The following is an 18,092-nucleotide window of genomic DNA, read 5'->3' as shown; positions in this document are numbered from 1 at the left end:
ACAATACTACATTACTACATTACTATAATAACACTACATTACTACATTACTATAATAATACTACATTACTACATTACTATAATAACACTACATTACTACATTACTATAATAACACTACTACATTACTATAACACTACATTACTATAACAATACTACATTACTACAATACGACATTACTATAACAATACTACATTACTACAATACTACATTACTATAATAATACTACATTACTATAATAACACTACATTACTATAACAATACTACATTACTACAATACTACATTACTATAATAATACTACATTACTATAACAATACTACATTACATTAATAATACTACATTACTATAACAATACTACATTACTATAATAACACTACTACATTACTATAACAATACTACATTACTACAATACTACATTACTATAACAATACTACATTACTACAATACTACATTACTATAATAATACTACATTACTATAACAATACAACATTACTATAACACTACATTACTATAACAATACTACAGTACTACAATACTACATTACTATAACAATACTACATTACTACATTACTATAATAACACTACATTACTACATTACTATAATAATACTACATTACTATAACAATACTACATTACTTTAATAATACTACATTACTATAACAATACTACATTACTATAATAACACTACTACATTACTATAACAATACTACATTACTACAATACTACATTACTATAACAATACTACATTACTACAATACTACATTACTATAATAATACTACATTACTATAACAATACTACATTACTATAACACTACATTACTATAACAATACTACAGTACTACAATACTACATTACTATAACAATACTACATTACTATAACAATACTACATTACTATAATAACACTACATTACTACAATACTACATTACTATAACAATACTACATTACTATAACAATACTACATTACTATAATAACACTACATTACTACAATACTACATTACTATAACAATACTACATTACTATAATAACACTACAATACTACATTACTATAACAATACTACATTACTACAATACTACATTACTATAATAACACTACTACATTACTATAACACTACATTACTATAACAATACTACATTACTTTAATAACACTACTACATTACTATAACACTACATTACTATAACAATACTACATTACTACAATACTACATTACTATAATAACACTACTACATTACTATAACACTACATTACTATAACAATACTAAATTACTACATTACTATAATAACACTACTACATTACTATAACACTACATTACTATAACAATACTACATTACTACAATACTACATTACTATAATAACACTACTACATTACTATAACACTACATTACTATAACAATACTACGTTACTATAACAATACTACATTACTATAATAACACTACTACATTACTATAACACTACATTACTATAACAATACTACATTACTACAATACTACATTACTATAATAACTCTACTACATTACTATAAAACTACATTACTATAACAATACTACGTTACTATAACAATACTACATTACTATAATAACACTACTACATTACTATAACAATACTACATTACTATAACAATACTACATTACTATAATAACACTACTACATTACTATAACACTACATTACTATAACAATACTACATTACTACAATACTACATTAATATAATAACACTACTACATTACTATAACACTACATTACTATAACAATACTACGTTACTATAACAATACTACATTACTATAATACTACATTTCTATAACAATAATACTACAATAATATAATAATTCTACATTACTATAATAATACTACATTACTATAATACTACATTACTATAATAATACCGCTAGGTTTAAACTTAACGGAAATTTGCGAGTTTACTCCACGTGCTTATATCAACAATCCAGTTTTACAGTTTAAGTGTCACTAAATGCAGTCCGACGGCTCAGTTGTCAGCGTTTGGCAGACACACAAATGTCAAAATTAGGCAGCCTCTTTTTAGATAGTTCCACAGATCCCTCTATAGATAATGCCACTGCCCTCTGTAGACAATGCCACAGTGCCCTCTATAGATAATGCCACAGTGCCCTCTGTAGATATTGCCACACCCCCCTAGATAATGCCACAGTGTCCTCTGTAGATACTGCCACACACCCACCCGTAGATAATGCCACAGTGCCCTCTGTAGATAATTCCACAGTGCCCTCTGTGGATAATTCCACAGTGCCCTCTGTAGATAATTCCACAGTGCCCTCTGTAGATGCTGCCACAGTGCCCTCTGTAGATGCTGCCACAGTGCCCTCTGTAGATGCTGCCACATTGGCCTCTGTAGGTGCTGTACAGTGGCCTCTGTAGATGCTGCCACAGTGCCCTCTGTAGATGCTGCCACAATGCCCTCTGTAGATGCTGCCACACACCCCCCTTGTAGATAGTGCCGACGCTTTGGCCGGGTATTCCTCTGCTGGAGGAGCCCCTGACATCACTGTCCATACATATATGGCCAGAGATGTCAGGGGCAACTCCAGAGCTGGAGTCCCAGGCAGAGCGCTAGTAGCGCTCCTACTGCTAATTGCATCCCATCAGAGTCAACACCATGCTATGATTGGAAAAGTATGTGTATGACAAAAGGGGGACCCCTACTAAATTTGAAGACCTATGGTCCCCTTGATTGGATACCCCGGGTTTGGCTCCAGCGATTCTACTGGTGGATAGGCCCTCTATAGATTGACAATCTCCTTGTGTGGGGGGAATGGCGGATCATCAGTCACTGGCTCTTTGAGTTCTGTCCAAATGTACATCTGGGATGTGGGTTAATTTTTGCTTATTACATGTTTGATGCATCTTTGTTCCATATGTGTTCCATACTTGAGTCATATTTGCCATGTTAAGGGATGGGGGTACTTTATTTACTTCCTTGCTGTTGCTACTTTGAAGGACTTTATCTGGGAACGTCCATGGACTGGCGAGTTGGAAGATCTTTAACAATCAATGTAGAACTTTGGGTGGGGTTGGGAATTCTAATTTGTTAAAAAATGTGAAATAATAAAAAACTTTTTTTGATAAAAAAAAAGTAACGCTCCTACTGGAACTCCAGCTGTGCTCCCGACATCATTGTCCAGCTTTGGGGAAGCCCTAGACATCACTGTCCATATATGGACAGCGATGTCAGGGAATTCCACAGAGTCCCGGAGCAGAGCCGACACCAGCGCTCTGCTCGGGACTCCGGCTCTGGGGAAGCCCCAGACATCGCTGTTCATATGTGGACAGCGATGTCAGGGAATTCCACAGAGTCCAGGAGCAGAGCCGACACCAGCGCTCTGCTCCGCTCTGGGGAAGACCCTGACACACTGTCCCGGAGCAGAGCCTATACTAGCGCTCTGCCCGGGACTCTGCTCTGGGGAAGACCCTGACAACACTGTCCATATATAGATCGCGATGTCAGGGGATTCCACAGCGTGTCGGAGTAGAGCCTATACTATTGCTCTGCCCGGGACTCCGCTCTGGGGAAGCCCCAGACATCGCGTGTCCATATATGGACAGTGATGTCAGGGGGATTCCACAGAGTCCCGAAGCAGAACCTATACTAGCGCTCTGCCCGGGACTCCGGCTCTGGCGAAGCCCCAGACATCTCATGTGCATATATGGACAGCGATGTCAGGGGGATTAAACAGAGTCCCAGAGGCGGAGCCTATACTAGCGCTCTGTCCGGGACTCCGCTCTGGGGAATACCCTGACAACACTGTCCATATATGCTTGAGACCTCTGTTATATGCTTGAGACCTCTGTTCTAAGGGCTTGTCCACATGTAATGGAATTGCTGCATCATTTCCGTTACAACTAGCAGACATTCGGCTGCGGAAATACCGCACTATTTCTTGCATTTTTTACTGCAGAAAATGGTGCAGATTTTGCTGAGTTTTGCTAGTGACATCTCCTCCTGAAAAATGCAGCAATTCAGTCCACTTTCCACAGCAGGAATTTATATGCTGTAGTACGAGAAATATGCACCGCAGGTTAATTTCTGCTCAGAAATTTTACGCAGCGTTTGGATGAGATTTGTTAAATCTCATCCACTATGCTGCTACTGTATTGTGCTGCATATTTTTCGTCTGCAATTCTGGATGGAAAATATGCAGCAATTCCGCTACGTGTGGACAAGCCATAGGCTGGGTTCGTACATAGCGTAAACGCTGCGGAATTTCCGCAACGGAATACTGAGCGTAAATTCCACAGCATTTACAGTAGCAGCAAAGTGGATGAGATTTAGAAAATCTCATGTCCACGCTGCAAAAAAAACAATGCAGCGTAAACGCTAATAGATTGACCTGTGGTGCAGAATTTAATTCCGCAGCATCTCCATTTATGATGCATTTTAGTTGATTGAGATTCTGCAACGTTTACGTTACGCGGGAACCCGGCCTTAAAGCTGCAGTTTTCCGCAGCGGACATTCCAGTAAAAATGATCTTCTGATATGTCAAAGATCACATTGTTGAAGTCTGTGATATCAGACCACCACTGATTTCTAGAATGAAGGAGCTCTATAGAACACATAATCAGCAGTGCTGTAATATTTTGGTTACTGAAAATCTGTCACAATATTATAGGCAAAAGACCATTCAAATCATGTGCTTAGAATAGTGTCAGATTAATAGTAAGGGCTCATTCACACGAACGTGAATCTCAACCGTGTAACGAACGTTAAAACAACGGCCGTCACACGGACCCATGCATTTCAATGGGGCCGTTCACACGACTGTTGTTTCAAAGGAGTGTGTGAACGCTCTGTTGAAAAATAGGACATGTCCTATTTTATTGCGTGTTACACATCCCTCCATTGACTGTAGTTTGTGGGGGATCTGTGACATCGCGGGCCGCACGGGTCCAACTCGAACGTGGAAAACAGCGTTTTTTCACGTCCTAGGTGGGCTACATTCGTGTGAATCATTCCGTGGTTAAAGTTAACCAGATCACAATTCTTCCACATTTTGGTGCTAGGTTTAAACAACTGAACCTTCTGACAATGCTTAGCAAAATGTATTAGAATTCTGGCACAAGTAATATGGCATGCACTCAATTTATTATGTATTTTAAACACTTTTACACCTACCTAGAAAAAGAAGCTTAGCTAAGAGGAATTGGAACATTTATTTCCCAACATGCACCATTTTTATAGCGCGAAATACAGGTGTAAAGTATGCAAGTCATTAGCTCCCGTGCTCAGGTCTTTCCGTAAGGCTGGATTCACAATGTATTTCGGCCGCAAAAATGGGTGTCCACTGATCTAAGTCGACAATTCCCGGCATCTTTCTTCATATACGTCCTTGGAAAGATGGCCACACTTTTACACGGACCTTTCCATTGAAGCCTACAAGTCTTAGGCTGGGTTCACACGAGCAGGTCCGGTCTGTAAAGGACGGAACGTATTTTGGCCGCAAGTCCCGGACCAAACACACTGCAGGGAGCCGGGCTCCTAGCATCATAGTTATGTACGACGCTAGGAGTCCCTGCGTCTCCATGGAACTACTGTCCCGTACTGAAAACATGATTACAGTACGGGACAGTTGTCCTGCAGCGAGGCAGGGACTCCTAGTGTCGTACATAACTATGATGCTAGGAGCCCGGCTCCCTGCACTGTGTTCGGTCCGGGACTTGCGGCCGAAATACGTTCCGTCCTTTACAGACCGAACATGCTCGTGTGAACCCAGCCTAAGACTTGTAGGCTTCAATGGAAAGGTCTGTGTACAAGTGTGGCCATCTTTCCAAGGACGTATATGAAGAAAGATGCCGGGAATTGTCGACTTTGATCAGTGGACACCCATTTTACCGATAGGTCAGTCATTTATGGGATATCCATTGAATATGCAATAAATGTGTAAGATGGAAATACCCCTTTCAATTGTTTGTACTTCCCTGAATTGTAAAGCACTGTAGAATGTTGGAACCCGCAGCACCTACCGTCCGAAAAACTGCACCACATTGTGGTGCGGTTTATCGAACTGAATTATTGCTGCGGAATGCAGCAATGGGGTAAAAAAAAAAAAACACGACCATACTTACCCCCTCCTTCTTTTCTGTGCGTAGTCCGGCCTCACAAGATGATGTTGTAGGCCATGTGACGCTGCAGCCTGTGTTTGGATGCAACAGTCACATTGGATGAAACGTCATCTCAGGAGGACCAGACTGCAGGAAAAAGGAGTTCAGATTCTTTAGGCTGGGCTCACACGAGCATGTTCGGTCCGTAATGGACGGAACATATTTCGGCCGCAAGTGCCGGACTGAACACACTGCAGGGAGCCGGGCTCCTAGCATCATAGTTATGTACGACGCTAGGAGTCCCTACGTCTCTTTGGAACTACTGTCCTGTACTGAAAACATGATTACAGTACGGGACAGTAGTTCCCCTGCAGTGTGTTCGGTCCGGGACTTGCGGCCGAAATACGTTCCGTCCATTACGGACGTAACATGCTCATGTGAACCCAGCCTTACGGTGGAATCGCTGCGATTCCGCCGCAAAAGTCACAACGCTTGGCTTTCTGTTGCGGGTTTTGCATTGAATTCAATGGGGAAAACCTACAACAGAAAATCAAATAAAATGTAGTATAAATGGACATGCTGCGGATTTAAATTCCGCACCGCAGGTCAATTTATTAACGTTTACGCTATGTTTTTTTCTGCAGCGTGAGCATGAGATTTTCTATATCTCCCGCACTTTGCTGCTACTGTAAATGCTTCAGAATTTCCGCACAGAATTCTGTTGTGGAAATTCTGCAGAGTTAACGCTAAGAATATGTTCACGCGGCCTATTTTCCGAAGTTTTTCGGGCTGTAAGTGCCACGAAAAACAGCTGAAAATACGTAAAAGAAACGCCTTGTAAAAAAGAAGTGCATGTTTTTCATTGGATCAATAGAAAAACAGCAGCAAAAACGGTTGTAAAAATTGGCGCAAAAACGGCTGAAAATCAGGGGCTGTTTTCCTTTGAAAACAGCTCCGTATTTACAGCCGTTTTTTGTTATCCGTGTGAACATAGCCTAAGTGGGAACCCGGCCTTATAGTTTTGTAACAATTTTTGATGCAGTTTTTTGGAACCAAACACAGGAATAGATCCAAACAGTAAAACAAGAATTGTAGAAGTAGGGAGGGTGTACTTATATTTTCCCCACCTGGTTTCTGAATGTTGGTTTACTGTAAAAAAAAAAAAAAAAAAAAATACTACATATTGAAATGTGTTGTGTTTTTTGTTTATTTGTGTGTTTATAAAGTTGCTGAGGACCACACAATTGTTATTTAGGCCATGATAAATAAAAACATAGGATTAACCCCTAGGCGCACCAGGACCCAACTGTATGTCCCTGCTGCCAGTGTCTTAGCGCACAAGGACGTACAGTATGGCCTCATTCACACGGCAGGGTTTCCCGGCCGGGTGCCGGCCGTTCATAAATCGGCCGGCACCCGGCTGCATTAGGAATAATAGACCCCTAATGGGGCTATTCACACGACCGATTTTTTGACGGCCGGGAAATCCGGCCGTCAAAAAATAGGACATGCTCTATCTTCGCCCGGGTACCCGGCCGCCCGGCTCCCATAGAAGTCTATGGGGCCGGGTAATACACGGCCATCAGCGGAATGTGTCCCGAGTGATGGCCGGGTTTTCCGGAGCTTGCGCTCTATCTCCTCCTCCTCACAGCGCAGAGTGCATGTGAGGAGGAGGAGTTGATGCCATTCTGACGAATGGCATCGCTGCACACTGTGTGGCAGGGCCGGGGTGTACAGCAGGTGGAGGGAGCGCTGCGCTGGCTCCCTTCCCCTGCTTGTTAAAATCACCCTGGCCCGGCGACACCTTCGATGGCGCCGCTAGCAGGTGCAGCTGCTGCGGCTGCTACTACTGTAGCGACGCCACTATAGCAGAGCAGGGAGGTATCTCCCCGCTCTGCTATGTGCTAGCCGCACTTTAGCTCCTTGAAGGAGCGGAATCCCCGTGTTTTCGGGGATTCCGCTCCTGGACAGAGCGCTTGATGTCTCTGTCCATATCTGGGCAGTGACATCAGGGGAAACTCCTGAAGCGGAATCCCCGAACACATGGGGATTCCCCTTCAGGAGTTGCCGCTGATGTCACTGTCCGGATCTGCCCGGCCCGGCACGGATGCAAAACTTTATGCAAACCGGCCGGGCAGAATGGCCGATTTTACCGGCCGGCACTCGGGCTCGGGAACGACCCGTTCGTGTGAATCCTGCCTTACTGAGTTTTTCCAGGTGCACACTGTCGGCGACAATGTGCACCGGGAACTGGGAGGTCAGCTGTCGCCGACAGCCGAATTTTGGGGGTTTCGAACATATCGGCAGACCCCGGTCCGAAATCGCGGGGTTTGCCGATAGTTACTATGGCAAACGGAAGCCAAACAATGGCTTCCGGGTCTGCCATGGACGGAAGCCCATCAGGACTAACCTTCGGCTGGTCCTGATAGGCTTCCTGTCAGAGTGACAGGAAGTCACTGTGTCGTTCCCGATGGCACACTGTCGGCGACAGTGTGCATCGGGAACTTGGAGATCAGCTGTCCCCGACAGCTGACACTCCAGTGTTGCCGATCAGCGGCTAATCGCCGCTGATTTCGGCAATTAACCCGTTACATGCGGGGCTCGATTGCGAGCTCCGCATGTAGCGGGTTTGTAGTGCATCAGCAGCCCCCATGCAATCGTGGGAGCTTCTGATGCTTGTGATGGCACCCGTGGGCCAGACAACGGCCCCCAGGTCTGCCATGTATGTCAGCCTACGAGGATAAGCCTCTGCTGGTCCTCGTAGACCAACTGTCAGAGTAACTGTGACGTCACACTGACAGTTGGAATACGTTACACTACCTAGGTAGTGTAATGTATTCTAGCAGCGATCAAAGCTGCAGGTCAAAAAAATTAAGTGTAAAAAGTTAATAAACAAAAATATAAAGTGTAAAAAGTAAAAAAAAGTTAATAAAAATGTTTTATAAAAGTGTAAAAATAAGTTGTTTTTTTCCTATAATAAGTCATTTATTAAAGGGAAAAAATGAAAACGTTAAAAAAAGTACACATATTTGGTATCACCGTGTTTGTAACGACCCAAACTATGAAACTATAATGTTAATTTTTCCGCACGGTAAACGCCGCAAACAAAATAAACGGAAAACTATGTCAGCATCGCTATTTCTTGGTCACCACCCCTCCCAAGATATAGAATAAAAAGTGATCAAAAAGTCGCATTTACCCCAAAATCGTACCAATAAAAACTACAACCCGTCCCGCAAAAAACAAGACCTCCCACAGCTTTTTTGACGAAAAAATAAAAAAGTTACGGCTGAGAATAGCGTGTCCCAGAAAATAAATTATTTTATAGAAACGTCATTTTATTGTGCAAACGCTGCAAAACGTTAAAAAAAACGATACACATATGGTATCGCCGTAATCGTACCGACCGGCAGAATAAAGTAAAACGTAATTTATTGCGCAAGGTGAACGCTGTAAGAAATAAAGAATTGAAAGTGCCAAAATCGTTGTTTTTTGGTCACCTTTGCTCTAAAAAAGATCCTGTGGGGTCAAAATGCTCCATATACCCCTAGAAAAATTCCTTGAGGGGTGTAGTTTCCAAAATGGGGTCACTTTTGGGGGGTTTCCACTGTTTTGGTCCCCCCGGGGCGTTGCAAACCCGACATGGCACTAAAAACCAATCCAGCAAAATCTGCGCTCCAAAATCCAAAAGGCGCTCCTTCCCTCCTGAGCCTTGCTGTGGGTCCAAACATCAGTTTACGACCACATATGGGGTATTGCCGTAATCGGGAGAAATTGCGTTATAAATTTTGGGGTGCTTTTTCTCCTTTATACCTTGTAAAAATGAAAAAATTCTATGTTTCCACAGAAAAATAGGTGATTTTCATCTTCACAGACTAATTCCACTAAATTCTGCAAAAAAACTATGGGGTCAAAATGTTAACTATACCCCTAGAAAAATGCCTTGAGGGGCGTAGTTTCCAAAATGGGGTCACTTTTGGGGGGTTTCGACTGTTTAGGTACCACAAGACCTCCTCAAACCTGACAAGGTGCCTAAAATATATTCCTAAAAAAAGGAGGCCCCAAAATCCACTAGCTGCTCCTTTGCTTCTGAGGCCGGTGCTTCAGTCCATTAGGACACTAGGGCCACATCTGGGGTATTTCTAAAATCTGCAGAATCTGGGCAATAAATATTGAGTTGCGTTTCTCTTGTAAAACCTTCTGTGTTACAGATTTTTTTTTTATTACAAATGAATTGCGGCAAAAAAAATGAAATTTGTAAATTTCACCTCTACTTTGCCTTAATTCCTGTGAAACGCCTAAAGGGTTAAAATACTTTCTGAATGTGGTTTTGAATACTTTGAGGTGTGCAGTTTTCAAAATGGGGTGATTTGTTGGGGGATTCTAATATATAAGGCCCTCAAAGCCACTTCAGAACTGAACTGGTCCATGAAAAAATGGCCTATTGACATTTTCTTGAAAATATGAGAAATTGCTGCTAAAGTTCTAAGCCTTGTAACGTCCAAGAAAAATAAAAGTACGTGAAAAAAAATGATGCAAACAAAGTAGACATGTGGGGGATGTTAACTAGTAACTATTTTGTGTGGTATTACTATCTGTTTTACAAGCAAACACATTTACATTTAGAAAAATGGTAATTTTTGCAAATTTTTGCTAAAATTTGAAGTTTTTCACAAATAAATATTGAATTTATCGACCACATTTTTTCACTAACATAAAGTACAATATGTCACGAGAAAACAATCTCAGAATCGCTTGGATAGGCAAAAGCATTCCAGAGTTATTACCACATAAAGTGACATCAGATTTGAAAAAATCATCTGTGTCCACAAGGCCAAAACAGGCTGCGTCCTGAAGGGGTTAAAGGCGGGTGTACTTAATTTTTTCCATATTTACTAAATTTAGGCTACTGCTTTAACTTCAGATTTACTAATATAGGGACAATTTTGCATTTTGGGTATATCATACCTACAATGCTTTTGACACAAAAGTATTTAACATTGCATTTTGGGTGGAAATTCTCCTTTTTTGTGAGTTTTTAATTTTAGATGGAAAAGTTCTGCGTATCTCTGTCCATAGTATTTTATGTGTAGACAATAACATATATATGAAGGTGAGAAGTCCCTACAAGCAGCCGCAAGGTCTCTGGAAAGAGGCAGCAGGTGGAGACTGTAGTCACAGTGTGAGCAGGCTGTAGTTGTACGTCTCCTCCTATTACCGCCTGTAGTGTGGTAGTCAGGAGGAGCTTATTCCTGAGTAGCTCAGTGTTGTGTGCACAGCTCTCTAGTAAACAATCATACCGCAGTGTAAACCAACGATGTACGTGACGGCCCGGGCTGCGCTGTAAACATGAGAACTATCAATTCCTGTCAGACATAAACCCATATCTCTACGTGTCTCTATCATATCTGGCGCTGCTCTACGGAAGATAAATGGTTAACAGTGGGAGGGGCGAAGGAAGAGGTTTGGTTTTATGGAGGGAGGTTGGCTTCTGTCATTGACAGCGCATGTGGTGTCACTAGCAGCGCTGCGGCTTCTATTACGGTGCTATTTCCCTGTACGGCTGAGAACACGGAGGCTTTTGCGCCGTGCGCGCGTCGTTGGGTGTTGGCGGGAAAATGCAGAGAATAGTGCGGCAGGGCTGCAGGATGCTGCCGGGAGTGACTGTGAACGTTCCGGCCGGTGGCTTATGTACTTCTGCTGTTGGACATTTGGTGCCCCCTAGTGGATATGACACTGGAATACAAGTATACAACAGCCTGACCAGAAGGAAGGAAGTCCTCACGTTGCACAGACCGGCGCTAGCAACATGGTCAGATCATCCTCTGCCTGTATTGTATATAGTACGGGAAGGAAATGTCATGCAATGTAGCAATATTTGTGTGAGAATTTGAGGCGAAGGGTGTTATTTATACACAATAAAACAACATAGACTGTAAACGACTAACTAAAAAAATGTTACATGTGTTAACTGGGCTTTGTATAATGTGGGAATAAAACTCAGTCAAATGTGCAGTCAGGTCCTGAATAAGGTAATGAGCAGACCCCAATAATGGCAACTGCTTCAGTAGACCAGCACATTTAGTCAGAAAAACCAACCGATCTAAATTCGGACATAACTAGTCTCCCAATTGTTTACTAGTTCCTCATGCACTCGATGGTGTGCACTGGCCGGGTCCCGTCCATGATTCTTGGAAAGATCGGACATGTCCTATCTTTCCACGCATCTGATCCGTTTTCACGGACTTGATTCAACCGCTAAAGTGAATGGGTCTGTGAATACTATCGTGTGGCACGCGGATTCCGTGAAAAATGGCCCGAGTGTGTCTCGGTCGTGTGCAACTGCACTAAGGACTCTTGCACACGACCGTGTGTGCCGCCCGAGTCCCGTCTGTGATCCGTTGAAAGAATGGACGTGTTTTATCTCTCCACGGATCAGAGAGTCGGATCTGTTTTCATGGACCCGATTCACCCACTGAAGTGAATGGGTCAGTGGAAACTATTGGGTGTCACTCGGATGCCGTGAAAAATAGCCCGAGTGGCGCTCGGTCGTGTGCAAGAGTCTTAAAGGTTTTTGTTACCTCTTCTTTTCTTTTTTTTTTTGTGTGTAAATAAAGCTTATTCATTGTATAATGAAAGGTTCAGCAACGTTCTAATACAGTCTTTATGTTTCTATTTTCAAAATCTCTGATTGCGGTCAGTGAATGAAGCCATTGTTTCTTTTAAGAGGCTGAAAAGCCGACCTGATAATGTCCAACTGACACAAGAGCATAGCTCATTACAAGCGAGCGCTCCAATACTCCTAAAGTGTACCGAGCTTTTCAGAATAAGCTGGCATATGTGTACTTGAGGTATAACACCATTTCTGGCTATTATATGACCTGTACCTGTATTTTTTTTTTATAGCAATTTTCCCCTCTGCAGACTATATAACTAGCAGTTTTTTTCTGAGCTAGTGGGTGGAGCCTAACTGCTATCATGTCTTCTATACCCAGCACATGGGAGATCAGGATGTACTTACTATTCTCTATCTCTATTACATATGTGTGTGTGTATATATATATATATATATATATATATATGCTGGATTACATCATACAGCAGTAATGAGCAGTGTAGTTGAGAATGTAACACTTACCAGCAAGTGCGGCATGTCTGTCTCTGTGTCTCTGCTTCTCTCTCACTCTGCTCCCCTCTCCATAGACTTCTATTGGTAGCTATAACCTGATCCCTCAGTGAGCTCAGAGGCCATCTTAGACCTTAGGGTATGTTCACACGCAGAGTCAAAATACGGAGCTGTTTTCAAGACGTTTTTTGTGCCCCTCGCGATTTTCGCTGCGTTTTTTACGGCCGTTTTTGGAGCTTTTTTCACTAGTCTATGGGAAACGGCTCAAAAAACGTCCCAAGAGGTGTCCTGCACTTCTTTTTCGTGGCCGTTGTTTTGCACGTAAAAAAACGTCGCGAAAAACGCTCCATCGGAACAGAACGCCGTTTTCCCATTGAAATCAATGGGCAGATGTTTGGAGCCCTTCTGCTTCCGATTTTTCGGGCGTTTATGGCCCGAAAATAGGCCGTGTGAACATACCCTTAGGGTATGTTCCCACACACAGGATATGCTGCGGATCATCTGCAGCAGAATCTCAAGAAAACTCTAGTAAATTGGTCACAAAAATCTGCACCAAATAGTGCGTTTTTCCTGCTAATACTGCTGCGGTTTTTCTACATCAGTTTTACCTGCGGATTTAGTGTCAAGTATTGAATATAGCAAAACAAATCTGTTGCAGAATTTATGCTCTCCATTGAAGTCTAGGGGCCAAACACGTAGAATCTTTGCACAGAACCGCAGCATAAATTGTCATGCTGCGTAATTGAAAGTCTCATTGCAAAACACGACTTTTCTGCGTTTTTTTTACCACATCGTGGGCATGACATTTTCTAAATATCATTCTCTTTGCTGCTACTGTAAATGCAGAATTTCCACACAGAATTCTGTTGCGGAAATTCTGCAGCGTTTACGCTACGTGGCAATCCAGTCTTAATAAGACGGAGAAAGCAGTAAATCCAGAGTGAGTGAACAGCCGGGAGGGAGGGAGGAAGGAGCCTGATAAGTGGAGAAAGAGGCATTTTTCCCTAATAAGTTATATTACAAAGTTTTTTTTATTCGCATGTACTATTGATTTATGCTAAGTTTGTCTAAAGTGCGGTGTCTATTTAAGTCTAGGGCCACTCGGCGACTTGTGGTCACATGACATTAACATTGGAAATGTGGCACCTAATGATAGTGAATGTGGTGACACAGAAACAGGGTATGTTCACACACTTCTCAAAATGCTTCTCAAAATACAGAGCGGTTTTCAATGTGAGGGTATGTTCACACGATGAGAGGCATTTACGTGTGAAAAGACAGACTGTTAACAGCTGCCTCGTTTCACGCGTAAATGCTCCTCCTCGCATTTTGCGAGCCGTCTGTGACGCTCGTAAATCTTGAGCTGTGATTCATTGAGTTCAATGAAGAACAGCTCAAATTACGTGGCAAAGAAGTGCCCTGCACTTCTTTGCCGAGGCAGTCCATTTACGCGTCGTCGTTTGACAGCTGTCAAACGACGACGCGTAAATGACAGGTCGTCTGCACAATACGTCGGCAAAACCATTCAAATGAATGGGCAGATGTTTGCCGACGTATTGTAGCCCTATTTTCAGGCGTAAAACGAGGCATAATACGCCTCGTATACGTCTGAAAATAGGTCGTGTGAACCCAGCCTGAGGCTGGGTTCACACGACCTATTTTCAGACGTAAACGAGGCGTATTATGCCTCGTTTTACGTTTGAAAATAGGGCTACAATACGTCGGCAAACATCTGCCCATTCATTTGAATGTGTTTGCCGACGTACTGTGCAGACGACCTGTGATTTACGCGTCGTCGTTTGACAGCTGTCAAACGACGACGCGTAAAAATACAGCCTCGTCAAAAGAAGTGCAGGACACTTCTTTCAGACGTAATTTGAGCCGTTCTTCATTGAACTCAATGAAGCACAGCTCAAAATTTACGGCTGTCAGAGAAGCCTCGCAAAATGCGAGGAGGAGGAATTACGGCTGAAACGAGGCAGCTGTTTTCTCCTGAAAACAGTATGTCATTTCAGACGTAAAAGCCTGCTACCGTGTGCACATACCCTAAAACAGCTCCTGATTTTCAGCCATTTTTTAAGCAACTAGCGTTTTTTGCGCCATTTTTTTACAGCCGGTTTTGGAGCTGTTTTTCTATTGAGTCAATGAAAACCGGCTCCAAAAATGGCTCAAGAAGTGACATGCTCTTCTTTTTACGTGCCGTTATTTGAAAATGAGGCGGAAAATAACGCCCGGCGGAACAGAACGCTGTATTTCCCATTGAAATCAATGGGCAGATGTTTGGAGGCGTTCTGCTTCCGATTTTTCAGCCGTTTTTCGGGGCGTTTACGGACCGAAAAACAGCTGAAAATAGCCCATGTAAACATACCCTTAGATTTCGGACGGCTGTCGCAGCAACTTGTGGGTCGCAATGTGACTAGATTCACTACTATTTAGTGCGATGTGGTAGCAGGACATTTTATGTTGGGCGACTATAAGTCGCCATTTAATCCTAGACTAAATCGTAGCTATTATTATTTTTCATAAATCAACAGTACATGTAAATAAATGGAACTTTATAATATTTTTAGGGGGAATAGCATCCTGTAGTTGCCCTGTTAAATTTGTTAAATCTCATCCACTATGCTGCTACTATATTCTGCTGCGTTTTTTTCGTCCGAAAAAAAACCGCGGCAAATCCGCAGCATGTGGACAGGCCCTAAAGGTCCACCAATGTATAATATAAATACACTGTGTGCCTTATCCCTCAACAAGGCTCAGCTACAACAGGTCTTGCCACCATGTGGAAAAGTGGCTGGGGTATTTTTTGTAAATAAGTTGAATGTGATCCATGCACAGTTTTTGCCGCTACTTAGCAAGTGTAAGAAAAAAATGGTGCGTGGCATAATAAATTTGGCATTTAGGCCTCATTTACACGAGTGTGATATACGTGCGTGGCGCGTGCTTTTCACGCGTGTCGTACGCACCTATATTAGTCTATGGGGGCATGCAGACAGTCCGTGAGTTTTGCTCAGCGTGAGTCCGCTGAAAAAAACTCACATGTCCTATATTTGTGCGCTGTTCGCGCATCACGCACCCATTGAAGTCAATGGGTGCGTGAAAACCACACATGCTGCACGGAAGCACTTCCGTGCGAACTGCGTGATTCGCGCAACAGCTGTCAAACTCTGAATGTAAACAGAAAAGCACCACGTGCTTTTCTGTTTACAAACATCCAAACGGAGTGTCATAATGATGGCGGCTGCGCGAAAATCTCGCAGCCGTGCATCATACGCTGATGACACACGGAGCTGTTATGTGCCTATTGCGCACGCAAAACGCACACGCTCGTGTAAATCAGGCCTTAGTCTGAATGTCATTATTTTCAATTCAATTGCGCTAGAAAAAACTGTATAATTGCATTAATAAATATGCATCACTGTGAAAAGAGAGTAAATGAAAAATATACATAGTAGTAAATAAAACCAAAAAAAATCGCAAACCACCAACCCAATCTATAACCAACTCCAATCATCCAAAACTATATAAAAAAAAGTAACAGAAATCCATTTTAATACTTTATTTTGGACTGATTTTGCAATATTGACATTTTTTTCAATGAAAAAGTGAAAACTTTTCACGTAATGCTTACACTCCTCAGCCCTAATGGCATTAAAAAACAAAAAAAACAAAACTGTAGTGATACAAAAAAAAAAAAAGGTTGGACCGCTGACCGCAAACAAAGAGCCTAAAAATGGTGAATTGAAATTGTATTAGAAGAATGCAAAACTTCATTTTACAGTGATTTAAAGAGACTCTGTCACCACATTATAAGTGCTCTATCTCCTATATATGAAGATCGGCGCTGTAATGTAGGTGACAGTAATGCTTTTTATTTAAAAAAAACTATCTTTTTTCACAATGTTAGGAGCGATTTTAGTTTATGCTAATGAGCTTTCATAATGCCCAAGTGGGCGTATTTTTACTTTCGACCAAGTGGGCGTTGTACAGAGGAGTGCATGACGCTGACCAATCAGCATCATGCACTCCTCTCCATTCAATTACACTGCACTAGCGATATAGTTCTATCACTATGTGCAGCCACATACACAAACCCTAACATTACTAGTGTCCTGATAATGAATACACATGACCATCCAGCCTGGGCGTCATGTGTACTCAGAATCCTGACACTTCGGAATCTTTTTTGTGAGATTCCGGCAAGTGAAACCAAATCTCGTTTACCTCCGTAATCTCGTGAAATTTAGTTTCACTTGCCGGAATCTCACAAAAAAGATTCAGAAGTGTCAGGATTCTGAGTACACATGACGTCCAGGCTGGATTTCATGTGTATTCATTATCAGGACACTGTAGTAATGTTAGGGCTTGTGTATGTGGCTGCACATAGTGATATATCTATATCGCTAGTGCAGTGTAAATGAATGGAGAGGAGTGCATGATGCTGATTGGTCAGCGTCATGCACTCCTCTGTACAACGCTCACTTGGTCGAAAGTAAAAGTACGCCCACTTGGGCATTAAGAAAGCTCATTAGCATAAACCAAAATCGCTCCTAACGTTGTGAAAACAGATCGTTTTATTAAATAAAAAGCATTACTGTCATCTACATTACAGCGCCGATCTCCTTATGTAGGAGCTAGGACACTTATAATGTGGTGACAGAGCCTCTTTAAGCTTCATGTACATAAAACTTGAAAACCCCCTTTGCATTTGGGATACAAAAGTGCGATAATGTTAATGCAATTTAAGATGCACTTATTTCTTACTAAGAAGGTGAAGGTTTGAAATATTGACCTGTCACATAAAATAACTGAATCAGGGCTAAGGCGGGATTCACACGACCGGGTCCCGCCCGAGCCCGAGTGTCGGCCGGTAAAATCGGCCATTTTGCCC

The 18,092-nt window shown here is 42.1% G+C and overlaps 1 protein-coding gene across 5 annotated transcripts in view; it reads left to right on the top strand.

Moving 5' to 3' along the window:
- The window catches only part of CARS2 (cysteinyl-tRNA synthetase 2, mitochondrial), a 145,124-nt gene that overhangs the window by 12,049 nt on the left and 114,983 nt on the right, over positions 1 to 18,092 (top strand). Inside the window, exon 1 of one of the 5 annotated variants that reach the window (XM_075852506.1) lies at positions 11,442 to 11,887. The exons of the other annotated variants lie outside the window; for them this stretch is intronic. Coding sequence (XP_075708621.1) covers positions 11,694 to 11,887 — 194 coding nt within the window. The 5' untranslated portion in view covers positions 11,442 to 11,693. Of the gene's footprint in view, positions 1 to 11,441; positions 11,888 to 18,092 lie in introns of those variants that run through there. 5 annotated transcript variants of the gene reach the window in all.

Source organism: Rhinoderma darwinii, chromosome 2 (assembly GCF_050947455.1).
Source record: "Rhinoderma darwinii isolate aRhiDar2 chromosome 2, aRhiDar2.hap1, whole genome shotgun sequence".
Lineage (NCBI taxonomy): Eukaryota > Metazoa > Chordata > Amphibia > Anura > Rhinodermatidae > Rhinoderma > Rhinoderma darwinii.
This window is presented reverse-complemented; position numbering and strand designations above follow the sequence as displayed.